The sequence below is a fragment of the Xenopus tropicalis genome, chromosome 3 (genome assembly GCF_000004195.4).
Source record: "Xenopus tropicalis strain Nigerian chromosome 3, UCB_Xtro_10.0, whole genome shotgun sequence".
NCBI classification, from domain to species: domain Eukaryota; kingdom Metazoa; phylum Chordata; class Amphibia; order Anura; family Pipidae; genus Xenopus; species Xenopus tropicalis.
This window is the reverse complement of record NC_030679.2, coordinates 5,868,021-5,885,991: the sequence shown is the minus strand read 5'-3', so window position 1 is coordinate 5,885,991 and position 17,971 is coordinate 5,868,021. Positions and strand designations below refer to the sequence as shown.

The 17,971-nt window shown below is 50.6% G+C and overlaps 1 protein-coding gene across 2 annotated transcripts in view; it reads right to left on the bottom strand.

Moving 5' to 3' along the window:
- The window catches only part of dgki (diacylglycerol kinase, iota), a 153,764-nt gene extending 136,675 nt beyond the window's left edge, over nucleotides 1-17,089 (bottom strand). For both annotated transcript variants that reach the window (XM_031898545.1, XM_031898546.1), the window contains exon 1: nucleotides 16,811-17,089. In XM_031898545.1, the coding sequence (XP_031754405.1) occupies nucleotides 16,811-16,977 (167 nt within the window). In that variant the 5' untranslated portion in view covers nucleotides 16,978-17,089. The remainder of the gene's footprint in view (nucleotides 1-16,810) is intronic.
- Between the last annotated feature and the right edge of the window lie 882 nt (nucleotides 17,090-17,971).

Sequence of the window (17,971 nt, the reverse complement as noted above, 5' to 3'; positions counted from 1 at the left end):
ATAGGGACCTTAGATTGTAAGCTCACTGGGGCAGGGGCTGATGGGAATGTGATAGGGACCTTAGATTGTAAGCTCACTGGGGCAGGGACTGATGGGAATGGGATAGGCACATTAGATTGTAAGCTCACTGGGGCAGGGACTGATGGGAATGGGATAGGGACATTAGATTGTAAGCTCACTGGGGTAGGTACTGATGGGAATGTGATAGGGACCTTAGATTGTAAGATCACTGGGGCAGGGACTGATGGGAATGGGATAGGGACCTTAGATTGTAAGCTCACTGGGGCAGGGGCTGATGGGAATGGGATAGGGACCTTAGATTGTAAGCTCACTGGGGCAGGGGCTGATGGGAATGTGATAGGGACCTTAGATTGTAAGCTCACTGGGGCAGGGGCTGATGGGAATGTGATAGGGACCTTAGATTGTAAGCTCACTGGGGCAGGGGCTGATGGGAATGTGATAGGGACCTTAGATTGTAAGCTCACTGGGGCAGGGGCTGATGGGAATGTGATAGGGACCTTAGATTGTAAGCTCACTGGGGCAGGGACTGATGGGAATGGGATAGGGACATTAGATTGTAAGCTCACTGGGGCAGGGACTGATGGAAATGGGATAGGGACCTTAGATTGTAAGCTCACTGGGGCAGGGACTGATGGGAATGGGATAGGGACCTTAGATTGTAAGCTCACTGGGGCAGGGACTGATGGGAATGGGATAGGGACCTTAGATTGTAAGCTCACTGGGGCAGGGGCTGATGGGAATGTGATAGGGACCTTAGATTGTAAGCTCACTGGGGCAGGGGCTGATGGGAATGGGATAGGGACCTTAGATTGTAAGCTCACTGGGGCAGGGACTGATGGGAATGGGATAGGGACATTAGATTGTAAGCTCACTGGGGCAGGGACTGATGGAAATGGGATAGGGACCTTAGATTGTAAGCTCACTGGGGTAGGTACTGATGGGAATGTGATAGGGACCTTAGATTGTAAGATCACTGGGGCAGGGGCTGATGGGAAATGGGATAGGGACCTTAGATTGTAAGCTCACTGGGGCAGGGACTGATGGGAATGGGATAGGGACCTTAGATTGTAAGCTCACTGGGGCAGGGACTGATGGGAATGGGATAGGGACATTAGATTGTAAGCTCACTGGGGTAGGTACTGATGGGAATGTGATAGGGACCTTAGATTGTAAGATCACTGGGGCAGGGACTGATGGGAATGGGATAGGGACCTTAGATTGTAAGCTCACTGGGGCAGGGGCTGATGGGAATGGGATAGGGACCTTAGATTGTAAGCTCACTGGGGCAGGGGCTGATGGGAATGGGATAGGGACCTTAGATTGTAAGATCACTGGGGCAGGGACTGATGGGAATGGGATAGGGACATTAGATTGTAAGCTGTGCAAACAGTTTGATTTGTTCTCCCCATCGCGCCCAACACAAAGGACTCGCTCAGCTCCGCAGGCCGATGGCGCCAGTGAGTTGGTGGGAGCAGAAATGCTGATACGTCTCAGTGGGGGGGGGGGGGATAATCCCTGAAAGCGTCAGATCTGAGATCAGAGGGGGAAGCAAAATGTAAAAACAGACGAGGAGGGTGCATGCCGGGGGGTTAAAATCAATCAAATATATAATGGGGGGGACAAAACACCCTGGGGTATATTCACTATATATGCACCTAAGGGGCCGTACCTAGGGCGGCAGTTATAGGGGGGGGTGCATAAAGGCGCCATGGAAGCCCTGTTCTCCTAAGTGCCGTTAAAGTGACTTTGGAGCCTTTTACAAGTCTAGAGAATTCCACAAGGCGCCATTAATCAATCCCCGATACGGAGACAGGGCGGATAGCCGAGCGCAGAGCTGTCCGTGGTGCTGAGCCTGCTGCAGAGCTGTCCCTGGTGCTGCTCACACTCTCCGTGGTGCTGACTGGTTAAACCATTCGCCTCTCACTATGGGGCTTCAGTAACTCGTCCTTTAGCTATAGTTGCCCTTGAACCATAGCCCTGTGCCTAAAGCTGTAAGCAGCCCTCGGGCATTCCCAATCCGGTGTTTCCCATGATGCATTTGGGGACACTGAGCAAATCTGCACCCAAACGGCAACCCATGGCAACCAATCAGAATAAACACTGAATAAATGCTATGGGTTACTGCCTGGAGTAAATACCCCCAGTGTTGATAGAAGAGCCCCTAAAGAAGGCAAGAAGGGGTAGTGGTTCTTAGTGTAATTTGGGCTGAACTAGAACACTCTGGTGGAACCTTAGAAGGGGAGGGGCAGGAAGTCTGTATGTGAAGTGGTGGGTGGGACTAGAACACTCTGATGGCACTGTACACAGGGAGGGGCAGGAAGTCTGTAACTGAAATGGTGGGTGGGACTAGAACACTTGATGGCACCTTACAGGGGGAGGGGCAGGAAGTCTGTAACTGAAGTGGTGGGTGGGACTAGAACACTCTGATGGCACCTTACAGGGGGAGGGGCAGGAAGTCTGTAACTGAAGTGGTGGGTGGGACTAGAACACTCTGATGGAACCTTACAGGGGGAGGGGCAGGAAGTCTGTAACTGAAGTGGTGGGTGGGACTAGAACACTCTGATGGCACCTTACAGGGGGAGGGGCAGGAAGTCTGTAACTGAAGTGGTGGGTGGGACTAGAACACTCTGATGGAACCTTACAGGGGGAGGGGCAGGAAGTCTGTAACTGAAGTGGTGGGTGGGACTAGAATACTCTGATGGCACCTTACAGGGGGAGGGGCAGGAAGTCTGTAACTGAAGTGGTGGGTGGGACTAGAATACTCTGATGGCACCTTACAGGGGGAGGGGCAGGAAGTCTGTAACTGAAGTGGTGGGTGGGACTAGAATACTCTGATGGCACCTTACAGGGGGAGGGGCAGGAAGTCTGTAACTGAAGTGGTGGGTGGGACTAGAATACTCTGATGGAACCTTACAGGGGGAGTGGCAGGAAGTCTGTAACTGAAGTGGTGGGTGGGACTAGAACACTCTGATGGCACTGTACACAGGGAGGGGCAGGAAGTCTGTAACTGAAATGGTGGGTGGGACTAGAACACTCTGATGGCACTGTACACAGGGAGGGGCAGGAAGTCTGTAACTGAAATGGTGGGTGGGACTAAAACACTCTGATGGCACTGTACACAGGAAGGGGCAGGAAGTCTGTAACTGAAATAGTGGGTGGGACTAGAACACTCTGATGGCACCTTACAGGGGGAGGGGCAGGAAGGCTGTAATTCAAGCAGTGGGTGGGACTAGAACACTGTGATGGAATCTGACAGGGGGAGGGGCAGGGAGTCTGTAACATGAATAAATAAAGCATCTGCCATTTCTGGCCCAATATCATTACTTCCCTGCGCTGAGACCCCGGCTGCTCAACTCAACCTTCCCAAGAGCTTCCCCAAAGTAAATCTGATTATCAAAAAGCACTTTCTTCTGCCGTCATTTACCAATCAGCCCCTCCCCCCCAGCCCCCCCCAGCCCCCTCAGCCCCCCCAGCCCCATGCTCTGCGCCGCAATCTGCCCCAATCACTCGCTAAATTTGCATTTCTTCTCCGGCAGATCAAAGCACAGCAGCGATTGGGGAGCTTCAGAGCCGGTACGGGAAAGATAAAAGGGCAAGTTGTGCCTCACAGCAAATGTACTGAATAAAAATTATTAAAGATATTTGTCTGTTTCACTCATATTTATAGGTTATTGTGTGCCCAGAACATTCCTTCTCTGTATATTTGTATTTATACATATGGGTAGGGGGTGCCATAGTGTTTCCCTTAGACAGTACAGTATGGGGGTACAGCTTATTGTGTGCCCAGAACATTCCTTCTCTGTATATTTGTATTTATACATATGGGTAGGAGGTGCCATAGTGTTTTCCCTTAGACAGTACAGTATGGGGGTACAGCTTATTGTGTGCCCAGAACATTCCTTCTCTGTATATTTGTATTTATACATATGGGTAGGGGGTGCCATAGTGTTTTCCCTTAGACAGTACAGTATGGGGGTACAGCTTATTGTGTGCCCAGAACATTCCTTCTCTGTATATTTGTATTTATACATATGGGTAGGAGGTGCCATAGTGTTTCCCTTAGACAGTACAGTATGGGGGTACAGCTTATTGTGTGCCCAGAACATTCCTTCTCTGTATATTTGTATTTATACATATGGGTAGGGGGTGCCATAGTGTTTCCCTTAGACAGTACAGTATGGGGGTACAGCTTATTGTGTGCCCAGAACATTCCTTCTCTGTATATTTGTATTTATACATATGGGTAGGGGTGCCATAGTGTTTCCCTTAGACAGTACAGGATGGGGGTACAGCTTATTGTGTGCCCAGAACATTCCTTCTCTGTGTATTTGTATTTATACATATGGGTAGGGGGTGCCATAGTGTTTCCCTTAGACAGTACAGTATGGGGGTACAGCTTATTGTGTGCCCAAAACATTCCTTCTCTGTATATTTGTATTTATACATATGGGTAGGGGGTGCCATAGTGTTTCCCTTAGACAGTACAGTATGGGGGTACAGCTTATTGTGTGCCCAGAACATTCCTTCTCTGTATATTTGTATTTATACATATGGGTAGGGGTGCCATAGTGTTTCCCTTAGACAGTACAGTATGGGGGTACAGCTTATTGTGTGCCCAGAACATTCCCTCTCTGTATATTTGTATTTATACATATGGGTAGGGGGTGCCATAGTGTTTCCCTTAGACAGTACAGTATGGGGGTTCAGCCTTTCTATAATTAATACAAGGCTCATTACAAGAATATACCAACTGTGTGACACACTAGGAAAGCAAATAGAGTGTTCCCTATGGTATTAGTTAATAAAGGAGCCCCCCCTCTATGTTAGGAAATATCAGAATACTCACTTAGACACTCTATTAGAGCACAGTGGGGGGGGGGATATCTTTTTGTGTTTTTTTGTTGTTTTAATTACAGAGTATTATTGGAGTTCTCCCCCGGATACATACAGCAAGGATAATACTCAGGTTATAGCACATTAACATGCAGCTCTGTTCCACCCCTGGTGTTGGAGTAGAACAGAGACTTAATACAATTAAAGCAAATCCACTGGGGCGCCGGGAATTACAGGTACAGGTAATTAGACAGCTATTTAGAGTAAACAGAAAAATGGAATTGAGTATAAAGGGAATACAGACTCCTATACAGTACTCAGCACTGAATGGGTTAATGCAGCAGCGAGATAAGTGCTAATTTGTACCCCTGGAACTATAGCGGGGTGACTGTTACCCCAATGTTTCTATATATCTGTAACCTTGTTATGGGCTAAGGGGGCCCAGCCTGAAGGCCAGTTAGGGGGGGATTTGGGGTGAGTGCTTATTTGTGCCCTGGGTACCCCTGGAACTATAGCGGGGTGACTGTTACCCCAATGTTTCTATATATCTGTAACCTTGTTATGGGCTAAGGGGGCCCAGCCTGAAGGCCAGTTAGGGGGGATTTGGGGTGAGTGCTTATTTGTGCCCTGGGTACCCCTGGAACTATAGCGGGGTGACTGTTACCCCAATGTTTCTATATATCTGTAACCTTGTTATGGGCTAAGGGGGCCCAGCCTGAAGGCCAGTTAGGGGGGGATTTGGGGTGAGTGCTTATTTGTGCCCTGGGTACCCCTGGAACTATAGCGGGGTGACTGTTACCCCAATGTTTCTATATATCTGTAACCTTGTTATGGGCTAAGGGGGCCCAGCCTGAAGGCCAGTTAGGGGGGGATTTGGGGTGAGTGCTTATTTGTGCCCTGGGTACCCCTGGAACTATAGCAGGGTGACTGTTACCCCAATGTTTCTATATATCTGTAACCTTGTTATGGGCTAAGGGGGCCCAGCCTGAAGGCCAGTTAGGGGGGGATTTGGGGTGAGTGCTTATTTGTGCCCTGGGTACCCCTGGAACTATAGCGGGGTGACTGTTACCCCAATGTTTCTATATATCTGTAACCTTGTTATGGGCTAAGGGGGCCCAGCCTGAAGGCCAGTTAGGGGGGATTTGGGGTGAGTGCTTATTTGTGCCCTGGGTACCCTGGAACTATAGCGGGGTGACTGTTACCCCAATGTTTCTATATATCTGTAACCTTGTTATGGGCTAAGGGGGCCCAGCCTGAAGGCCAGTTAGGGGGGGGATTTGGGGTGAGTGCTTATTTGTGCCCTGGGTACCCCTGGAACTATAGCGGGGTGACTGTTACCCCAATGTTTCTATATATCTGTAACCTTGTTATGGGCTAAGGGGGCCCAGGCTGAAGGCCAGTTAGGGGGGGATTTGGGGTGAGTGCTTATTTGTGCCCTGGGTACCCCTGGAACTATAGCGGGGTGACTGTTACCCCAATGTTTCTATATATCTGTAACCTTGTTATGGGCTAAGGGGGCCCAGCCTGAAGGCCAGTTAGGGGGGGATTTGGGGTGAGTGCTTATTTGTGCCCTGGGTACCCCTGGAACTATAGCGGGGTGACTGTTACCCCAATGTTTCTATATATCTGTAACCTTGTTATGGGCTAAGGGGGCCCAGCCTGAAGGCCAGTTAGGGGGGGATTTGGGGTGAGTGCTTATTTGTGCCCTGGGTACCCCTGGAACTATAGCGGGGTGACTGTTACCCCAATATTTCTATATATCTGTAACCATTTCAGTTGCCCAATAAGACAGCAGCCAATGAGATGCTACAATCACTTGAGAGCCTGAGATGATTGACAAGGAGCCGGGGGGGGCTCTGAGTCAGGATTATTTATAAGATTACAAGATGCTTCTATAGGATACATGGGGCTATTTATAGACGCAGGATTCTATTTATAGCCGGGAGCCTTATATGGAGAGAGGCCACAGGTTCCTTTGTACAGAGGGGGCTGATCGCTCGATGCCGCTCAAGCACGGAACCCTCTCATGATAAAGATTATATATATATATTCACACATATTTATTACATTCTGCCCTGTCGCTGTATGACAACTCCCAGCACCCCCAATCAGCCCGGGGACGGTGGGAGTTACAGTCGCACAGCAGCTGGAGGGTTGACGTTTAGACACAATAATAATACAAGGATCCAGCGCCGCATCTGCTCCGCCACCCCCGGCTCTGCACACTGCATTAATTGTAGTGATTAACCCTGTGGCTGCTTGTATTGTCTGTGCCTGAGTAATGGCTTTAACCCTTCCCATGCAGCAGTACAAGAAATCTGCCCCGTGAGGTGAAGAACCTGTGACCATTCTGCCCCCAATAAGGGGTAATTATATCTTAGTTGGGATCAAGTACAGGTACTGTTTTATTATTACAGAGAAAAGGGAATCATTTAACCATTAAATAAACCCAATAGGGCTGTTCTGCCCCAATAAGGGGTAATTATATCTTAGTTGGGATCAAGTACAGGTACTGTTTTATTATTACAGAGAAAAGGGAATCATTTAACCATTAAATAAACCCAATAGGGCTGTTCTGCCCCAATAAGGGGTAATTATATCTTAGTTGGGATCAAGTACAGGTACTGTTTTATTATTACAGAGAAAAGGGAATCATTTAACCATGAAATAAACCCAATAGGGCTGTTCTGCCCCAATAAGGGGTAATTATATCTTAGTTGGGATCAAGTACAGGTACTGTTTTATTATTACAGAGAAAAGGGAATCATTTAACCATGAAATAAACCCAATAGGGCTGTTCTGCCCCCAATAAGGGGTAATTATATCTTAGTTGGGATCAAGTACAGGTACTGTTTTATTATTACAGAGAAAAGGGAATCATTTAACCATTAAATAAACCCAATAGGGCTGTTCTGCCCCCAATAAGGGGTAATTATATCTTAGTTGGGATCAAGTACAGGTACTGTTTTATTATTACAGAGAAAAGGGAATCATTTAACCATGAAATAAACCCAATAGGGCTGTTCTGCCCCAATAAGGGGTAATTATATCTTAGTTGGGATCAAGTACAGGTACTGTTTTATTATTACAGAGAAAAGGGAATCATTTAACCATTAAATAAACCCAATAGGGCTGTTCTGCCCCAATAAGGGGTAATTATATCTTAGTTGGGATCAAGTACAGGTACTGTTTTATTATTACAGAGAAAAGGGAATCATTTAACCATGAAATAAACCCAATAGGGCTGTTCTGCCCCCAATAAGGGGTAATTATATCTTAGTTGGGATCAAGTACAGGTACTGTTTTATTATTACAGAGAAAAGGGAATCATTTAACCATGAAATAAACCCAATAGGGCTGTTCTGCCCCAATAAGGGGTAATTATATCTTAGTTGGGATCAAGTACAGGTACTGTTTTATTATTACAGAGAAAAACTAAATAGTTTTTTTAAAATGAGAATTATTTGCTTATAATGGAGTCTGTGGGAGATGGACATTCCGTAATTCGGAACTTTCTGGATAACTGTATACCTGTATATATACAGGGACGCACCCCCAAGTGCAAGTACATTATAATTAACTTCGGCACATTGGGGGAGATCAACAGGGGAGCACCAGCGGGACTTGGTTCAAGCTGGTGCCCTTCAGTGTTTTTCCCAGTGCCCCGTTGGCCCAGTCCGACCTTGCAGCCAATAGACATAAGAAGGGCTGATGGGGCCCTAGTATGGGGCCTATTATGGCTTGGACCCATCGGGAGAGCCTCTTGTACCAGCATCACAATCCCGTGGTTCTCCAGTTGCTGCTGAACTACAACTCCCTGTATCCCCCCCATCTCCAGATGCTGCTGAACTACAACTCCCTGTATCCCCCCCATCTCCAGATGCTGCTGAACTACAACTCCCTGTATCCCCCACATCTCCAGATGCTGCTGAACTACAACTCCCTGTATCCCCCCCATCTCCAGATGCTGCTGAACTACAACTCCCTGTATCCCCCCCATCTCCAGTTGCTGCTGAACTACAACTCCCTGTATCCCCCCCATCTCCAGATGCTGCTGAACTACAACTCCCTGTATCCCCCCCATCTCCAGATGCTGCTGAACTACAACTCCCTGTATCCCCCCATCTCCAGATGCTGCTGAACTACAACTCCCTGTATCCCCCCCATCTCCAGATGCTGCTGAACTACAACTCCCTGTATCCCCCCCATCTCCAGATGCTGCTGAACTACAACTCCCTGTATCCCCCCCATCTCCAGTTGCTGCTGAACTACAACTCCCTGTATCCCCCCCATCTCCAGATGCTGCTGAACTACAACTCCCTGTATCCCCCCCATCTCCAGATGCTGCTGAACTACAACTCCCTGTATCCCCCCCATCTCCAGTTGCTGCTGAACTACAACTCCCTGTATCCCCCCCATCTCCAGATGCTGCTGAACTACAACTCCCTGTATCCCCCCCATCTCCAGATGCTGCTGAACTACAACTCCCTGTATCCCCCCATCTCCAGATGCTGCTGAACTACAACTCCCTGTATCCCCCCCATCTCCAGATGCTGCTGAACTACAACTCCCTGTATCCCCCCCCATCTCCAGATGCAGCTCTACAGGTCGGGCTGTACCAACCCTGCACCTTCTGAGATTGAAGACTGACACTGCGGATAAGGGAGGGGGCAGTTTTGGTCCAGTCCTATCTCTGCCGCAGGTACCGGGGAGTCACGGGATGACGCTCGGTCCATAGGGCTATTTAGACTCAAAAGAGTCTGCACTACTGATTCTGACACCTGAAACTATGTAGCAGAAGTCGGCTTATTAACCGACCTGCTACAATGTTTCAAGAGTCGGAACCAGAGAACAGAGTAGACAGTACACAGTACGCTGATGGAAATGTCATTGAGTCACCCATTTACCCTGGTGGGTTGAGAATGTTGGGAGTTATAGTTCACAGTAACCAGAGGATTTGCTTCAGTGCCCACAAGCAACGCTGCTGCGGGACAGTGACACCACAACCACTTGAGTATCAGCATCAGATAAACATGGAAAGTGATCCCCTCTCCCCCAAGCAGAATTATCCCAGAGGGAAGCGTTTAGTGCAAAACATCCAGAAATGACTTTACAACAAACAGCCCCATTAAATTCTCCATTACACAGTGACATCATCAGTCGGGAACCAATGGGCCCCCAGAGACAGGGCACCGGCCTTATCGGCATTGAATGCATACGATCTGCTGGTAAAGGCAACATTAACCCACCGCTTGAATATAAAATCATTTTGCTTTGCATTTATTATATTCAGCCCATGTGATAAAGGGGAAGCAAAACCAAAGCTCCTGTGAAGGCAACAATCAGCGGAGGTAACATGATGGGAGACACAAACAAAGGGTGACATCATCATTATCTGTGACCTCATAAAGCATAAGAGATACACAGATACAGACTGTTTCTGCTCTTATACAAATATTTAGAATCTCAGCCATAAAGCAGGGCAGGACTGCTGCTTACAATGGGGGGGGATCAGATAGGATCTGTGCCACTGTGACAGAATGCTCTGTTATACAGATAGCTAGAATCTCAGCCATAAAGCAGGGCAGGACTGCTGCTTACAATGGGGGGGGGGATCAGATAGGGTCTGTGCCACTGTGACAGAATGCTCTGTTATACAGATAGCTAGAATCTCAGCCATAAAGCAGGGCAGGACTGCTGCTTACAATGGGGGGGGGATCAGATAGGGTCTGTGCCACTGTGACAGAATGCTCTGTTATACAGATAGCTAGAATCTCAGCCATAAAGCAGGGCAGGACTGCTGCTTACAATGGGGGGGATCAGATAGGATCTGTGTCACTGTGACAGAATGCTCTGTTATACAGATAGCTAGAATCTCAGCCATAAAGCAAGGCAGGACTGCTGCTTACAATGGGGGGGATCAGATAGGATCTGTGTCACTGTGACAGAATGCTCTGTTATACAGATAGCTAGAATCTCAGCCATAAAGCAGGGCAGGACTGCTGCTTACAATGGGGGGGATCAGATAGGATCTGTGCCACTGTGACAGAATGCTCTGTTATACAGATAGCTAGAATCTCAGCCATAAAGCAGGGCAGGACTGCTGCTTACAATGGGGGGATCAGATAGGATCTGTGCCACTGTGACAGAATGCTCTGTTATACAGATAGCTAGAATCTCAGCCATAAAGCAGGGCAGGACTGCTGCTTACAATGGGGGGGGGATCAGATAGGATCTGTGCCACTGTGACAGAATGCTCTGTTATACAGATAGCTAGAATCTCAGCCATAAAGCAGGGCAGGACTGCTGCTTACAATGGGGGGATCAGATAGGATCTGTGCCACTGTGACAGAATGCTCTGTTATACAGATAGCTAGAATCTCAGCCATAAAGCAGGGCAGGACTGCTGCTTACAATGGGGGGGGGGTGTCAGATATAAAACAGTATAAAACATATATTATCACCCCATATCTGTACCCATATGTAACTATAATACACAGTAATAATGTCAACCTTCAGGCAACTGTTTTCCCATCATCCTCAGCAGGCAGCGGCCCATGCAGTTTAGCTGTAGGCAGTATAAATACCTCTGTTATGTAACAGAATTACATTCCCCCCCCCCCCCCCAACATTTGCACATAAACTCAGTAACCCCCCTATTAATGGAACGTTACACTATAATCATAAACAATTAAGCAGACCCCACTATAACCCCCTTTCTTTGCATATCAGATTTCTCACTTACCCTTGCGACACATTCAGCCTATGGGGTACCTGCTCTGCTATTAACCCTTACATTCCTAAGATTCAATATCACCTTCTGCCCCCCCCCCTCCTCTGTAGGTGTATCCCCCCCCCCCCCCCCCACTCTCCCACCTACACATTTATAGCAATTATCTCTGTCACACTCCTATCTCTCCTCAACTACAGGGTATCACTCATGTATTATAAGGGATAATGTACCCCCTACTGTAAATGATAAGGATATTAGCAGTCACTGAGGGGTTCTGTGCCCCCCATATAAAGGCACAAGGCTGCAGGCTGAGTTATACAGGGAACTCTGAGTATCACTCATGTATTATAAGGGATAATGTACCCCCTACTGTAAATGATAAGGATATTAGCAGTCACTGAGGGGTTCTGTACCCCCCATATAAAGGCACAAGGCTGCAGGCTGAGTTATACAGGGAACTCTGAGTATCACTCATGTATTATAAGGGATAATGTACCCCCTACTGTAAATGATAAGGATACAGTATATCTTCTCTTTGCAACAGGGAGTAGAAGGGAGGTGACCCCATGTGCCCTTTCCCTAAGCTGCTGCCTGATACCTGCCCTTTGGCCCCTATTAGTGTAATGTGCCCCTGTGTGTGGCAGATGCCCCATACCTACTGTGCCTGTTTGTCCTGCTATGGCCCCTGTGCCCCGTCACAGTAATGGCACCTGTACTAGCTGCCTGTTAAACCAACCTGCCCCCTCCCCTGTATAATACCTGTTGTCCCTATGCCCCTTACCATCTGTGCCACCTTTCCATTACATCACTAGTGCCCCCTCACCTGTATGACACCTGTACCATTACTCACACTATGTGCCCCCCATGCCCCTCACCTGTATGACACCTGTGCCGTTACTCACACTATGTGCCCCCCATGCCCCTCACCTGTATGACACCTGTGCCATTACTCACACTATGTGCCCCCCATGCCCCTCACCTGTATGACACCTGTGCCGTTACTCACACTATGTGCCCCCCATGCCCCTCACCTGTATGACACCTGTACCGTTACTCACACTATGTGCCCCCCATGCCCCTCACCTGTATGACACCTGTGCCGTTACTCACACTATGTGCCCCCCATGCCCCTCACCTGTATGACACCTGTGCCGTTACTCACACTATGTGCCCCCCATACCCCCCACCTGTATGACACCTGTGCCGTTACTCACACTATGTGCCCCCCATGCCCCTCACCTGTATGACACCTGTGCCATTACTCACACTATGTGCCCCCCATGCCCCTCACCTGTATGACACCTGTGCCATTACTCACACTATGTGCCCCCCATACCCCCCACCTGTATGACACCTGTACCGTTACTCACACTATGTGCCCCCCATGCCCCTCACCTGTATGACACCTGTGCCATTACTCACACTATGTGCCCCCCATACCCCCCACCTGTATGACACCTGTACCGTTACTCACACTATGTGCCCCCCATGCCCCTCACCTGTATGACACCTGTGCCATTACTCACACTATGTGCCCCCCATACCCCCCACCTGTATGACACCTGTGCCATTACTCACACTATGTGCCCCCCATGCCCCTCACCTATATGACACCTGTGCCGTTACTCACACTATGTGCCCCCCATACCCCCCACCTGTATGACACCTGTGCCGTTACTCACACTATGTGCCCCCCATACCCCCCACCTGTATGACACCTGTGCTGTTACTCCCACTATGTGCCCCCCATACCCCCCACCTGTATGACACCTGTGCCGTTACTCACACTATGTGCCCCCCATACCCCCCACCTGTATGACACCTGTGCTGTTACTCCCACTATGTGCCCCCCATACCCCCCACCTGTATGACACCTGTGCCGTTACTCACACTATGTGCCCCCCATACCCCCCACCTGTATGACACCTGTGCCGTTACTCACACTATGTGCCCCCCATACCCCCCACCTGTATGACACCTGTGCTGTTACTCACACTATGTGCCCCCCATACCCCCCACCTGTATGACACCTGTGCCGTTACTCACACTATGTGCCCCCCATACCCCCCACCTGTATGACACCTGTGCCGTTACTCCCACTATGTGCCCCCCATACCCCCCACCTGTATGACACCTGTGCCGTTACTCACACTATGTGCCCCCATACCCCCCACCTGTATGACACCTGTGCCGTTACTCCCACTATGTGCCCCCCATACCCCCCACCTGTATGACACCTGTGCCGTTACTCACACTATGTGCCCCCCATACCCCCCACCTGTATGACACCTGTGCCGTTACTCACACTATGTGCCCCCCATGCCCCCCACCTGTATGACACTATGTGCCCCCATGCCCCTCACCTGTATGACACTATGTGCCCCCCATACCCCTCACCTGTATGACACTATGTGCCCCCCATACCCCCCACCTGTATGACACCTGTGCCATTATTCACACTATGTGCCCCCCATACCCCCACCTGTATGACACCTGTGCCATTACTCACACTATGTGCCCCCCATACCCCTCACCTGTATGACACCTGTGCCATTACTCACACTATGTGCCCCCCATACCCCCCACCTGTATGACACCTGTGCCATTACTCACACTATGTGCCCCCCATACCCCCCACCTGTATGACACCTGTGCCATTACTCACACTATGTGCCCCCCATACCCCCCACCTGTATGACACCTGTGCCATTACTCACACTATGTGCCCCCCATACCCCCCACCTGTATGACACCTGTGCCATTACTCACACTATGTGCCACCCATGCCCCTCACCTGTATGACACCTGTGCCATTACTCACACTATGTGCCCCCCATACCCCCCACCTGTATGACACCTGTGCCATTACTCACACTATGTGCCCCCCATGCCCCTCACCTGTATGACACCTGTGCCATTACTCACACTATGTGCCCCCCATACCCCCCACCTGTATGACACCTGTGCCATTACTCACACTATGTGCCCCCCATGCCCCTCCCCTGTATGACACCTTTGCCGTTACTCACACTATGTGCCCCCATACCCCCCACCTGTATGACACCTGTGCCATTACTCACACTATGTGCCCCCCATGCCCCTCACCTGTATGACACCTGTGCCATTACTCACACTATGTGCCCCCCATGCCCCCCACCTGTATGACACCTGTGCCGTTACTCACACTATGTGCCCCCCATGCCCCTCACCTGTATGACACCTGTGCCATTACTCACACTATGTGCCCCCCATACCCCTCACCTGTATGACACCTGTGCCATTACTCACACTATGTGCCCCCCATGCCCCTCACCTGTATGACACCTGTGCCATTACTCACACTATGTGCCCCCATGCCCTCCACCTGTATGACACCTGTGCCATTACTCACACTATGTGCCCCCCATGCCCCTCACCTGTATGACACCTGTGCCGTTACTCACACTATGTGCCCCCAATACCCCCCACCTGTATGACACCTGTGCCATTACTCACACTATGTGTCCCCCATGCCCCTCACCTGTATGACACTATGTGCCCCCCATGCCCCTCACTTGTATGACACTATGTGCCCCCCATGCCCCTCACCTGTATGACACTATGTGCCCCCCATGCCCCTCACCTGTATGACACTATGTGCCCCCCATGCCCCTCACCTGTATGACACTATGTGCCCCCCATGCCCCTCACCTGTATGACACCTGTGCCATTACTCACACTATGTGCCCCCCATGCCCCTCACCTGTATGACACTATGTGCCCCCCATACCCCTCACCTGTATGACACTATGTGCCCCCCATACCCCTCACCTGTATGACACTATGTGCCCCCCATGCCCCTCACCTGTATGACACTATGTGCCCCCCATGCCCCTCACCTGTATGACACTATGTGCCCCCCATACCCCTCACCTGTATGACACTATGTGCCCCCCATGCCCCTCAGCTGTATGACACTATGTGCCCCCCATACCCCTCACCTGTATGACACTATGTGCCCCCCATGCCCCTCACCTGTATGACACTATGTGCCCCCCATGCCCCTCACCTGTATGACACTATGTGCCCCCCATACCCCTCACCTGTATGACACTATGTGCCCCCCATACCCCTCACCTGTATGACACTATGTGCCCCCCATGCCCCTCACCTGTATGACACTATGTGCCCCCCATGCCCCTCACCTGTATGACACTATGTGCCCCCCATGCCCCTCACCTGTATGACACCTGTGCCATTACTCACACTATGTGCCCCCCATGCCCCTCACCTGTATGACACTATGTGCCCCCCATACCCCTCACCTGTATGACACTATGTGCCCCCCATACCCCTCACCTGTATGACACTATGTGCCCCCCATGCCCCTCACCTGTATGACACTATGTGCCCCCCATGCCCCTCACCTGTATGACACTATGTGCCCCCCATGCCCCTCACCTGTATGACACCTGTGCCATTACTCACACTATGTGCCCCCCATGCCCCTCACCTGTATGACACTATGTGCCCCCCATACCCCTCACCTGTATGACACTATGTGCCCCCCATACCCCTCACCTGTATGACACTATGTGCCCCCCATGCCCCTCACCTGTATGACACTATGTGCCCCCCATGCCCCTCACCTGTATGACACTATGTGCCCCCCATACCCCTCACCTGTATGACACTATGTGCCCCCCATGCCCCTCAGCTGTATGACACTATGTGCCCCCCATGCCCCTCACCTGTATGACACTATGTGCCCCCCATACCCCTCACCTGTATGACACTATGTGCCCCCCATGCCCCTCACCTGTATGACACTATGTGCCCCCCATGCCCCTCACCTGTATGACACTATGTGCCCCCATACCCCTCACCTGTATGACACTATGTGCCCCCCATACCCCTCACCTGTATGACACTATGTGCCCCCCATGCCCCTCACCTGTATGACACTATGTGCCCCCCATGCCCCTCACCTGTATGACACTATGTGCCCCCCATGCCCCTCACCTGTATGACACCTGTGCCATTACTCACACTATGTGCCCCCCATGCCCCTCACCTGTATGACACTATGTGCCCCCCATACCCCTCACCTGTATGACACTATGTGCCCCCCATACCCCTCACCTGTATGACACTATGTGCCCCCCATGCCCCTCACCTGTATGACACTATGTGCCCCCCATACCCCTCACCTGTATGACACTATGTGCCCCCCATGCCCCTCACCTGTATGACACCTGCTTGCGGAAGGTCAGGCTCCGGAGCTTTTCCTCCACCGACTCCTCCCTTTCCCGGTGCCCGGTTCCCGGCTCTTCCCCGGCCGTTTCGTGCCCCCCCTCCGCACCCCGGCATCCGTTCTCCCGGCTCTGGGCTCCGTCGGGCGGGGGGTTCATGGCTGTGCCGGCCCGGGGGGCTGCAGGGGGGTCCCGGGCACAGACGGCTCTCCGCTCCCGGCCGCTGCAAATGGAGGAGACGCTGCGCTTGTAGCATCCCTGGAGCAGAGCGGGGCGTTGTGGGAAACTCCTCCCCAGCCAATCACAGCAGCTGCTCCGCTATTAACCCTTACATGCCTACAATCCAATATCAGCTGCTCCCTCCCCCCCCCCCCCGTCTGTAGGAGGATTCCCCCCCACACTCTCCCTCCCACCCATTATAGGGATAAGAATCTCTGCCCCTCCCTCCCACCAATTGCCCCTCCCTCCCCCCTACTGCCCCTCCCTCCCACCAATTGCCCCTCCCTCCCCCCTACTGCCCCTCCCTCCCACCAATTGCCCCTCCAGCTGCCCCGGTAATGTTCTGCCCCTCATTCCTACCAGCATGTTACATGGGCATTTCATATTCATGAGCAGCTCAGCAATGGGAGGAGCAATGAGAAAGGGGAGGAGCACAGTGTGTGGGGAGAACAGCTGGGAATAAAGCTCAGTTATACAGGGAACTCTGAGTATCACTCATGTATTATAAGGGATAATGTACCCCCTACTGTAAATGATAAGGATATTAGCAGTCACTGAGGGGTTCTGTGCCCATATAAAGGCACAAGGCTGCAGGCTGAGTTATACAGGGAACTCTGAGTATCACTCATGTATTATAAGGGATAATGTACCCCCTACTGTAAATGATAAGGATATTAGCAGTCACTGAGGGGTTCTGTGCCCATATAAAGGCACAAGGCTGCAGGCTGAGTTATACAGGGAACTCTGAGTATCACTCATGTATTATAAGGGATAATGTACCCCCTACTGTAAATGATAAGGATATTAGCAGTCACTGAGGGGTTCTGTGCCCATATAAAGGCACAAGGCTGCAGGCTGAGTTATACAGGGAACTCTGAGTATCACTCATTTATTATAAGGGATAATGTACCCCCTACTGTAAATGATAAGGATA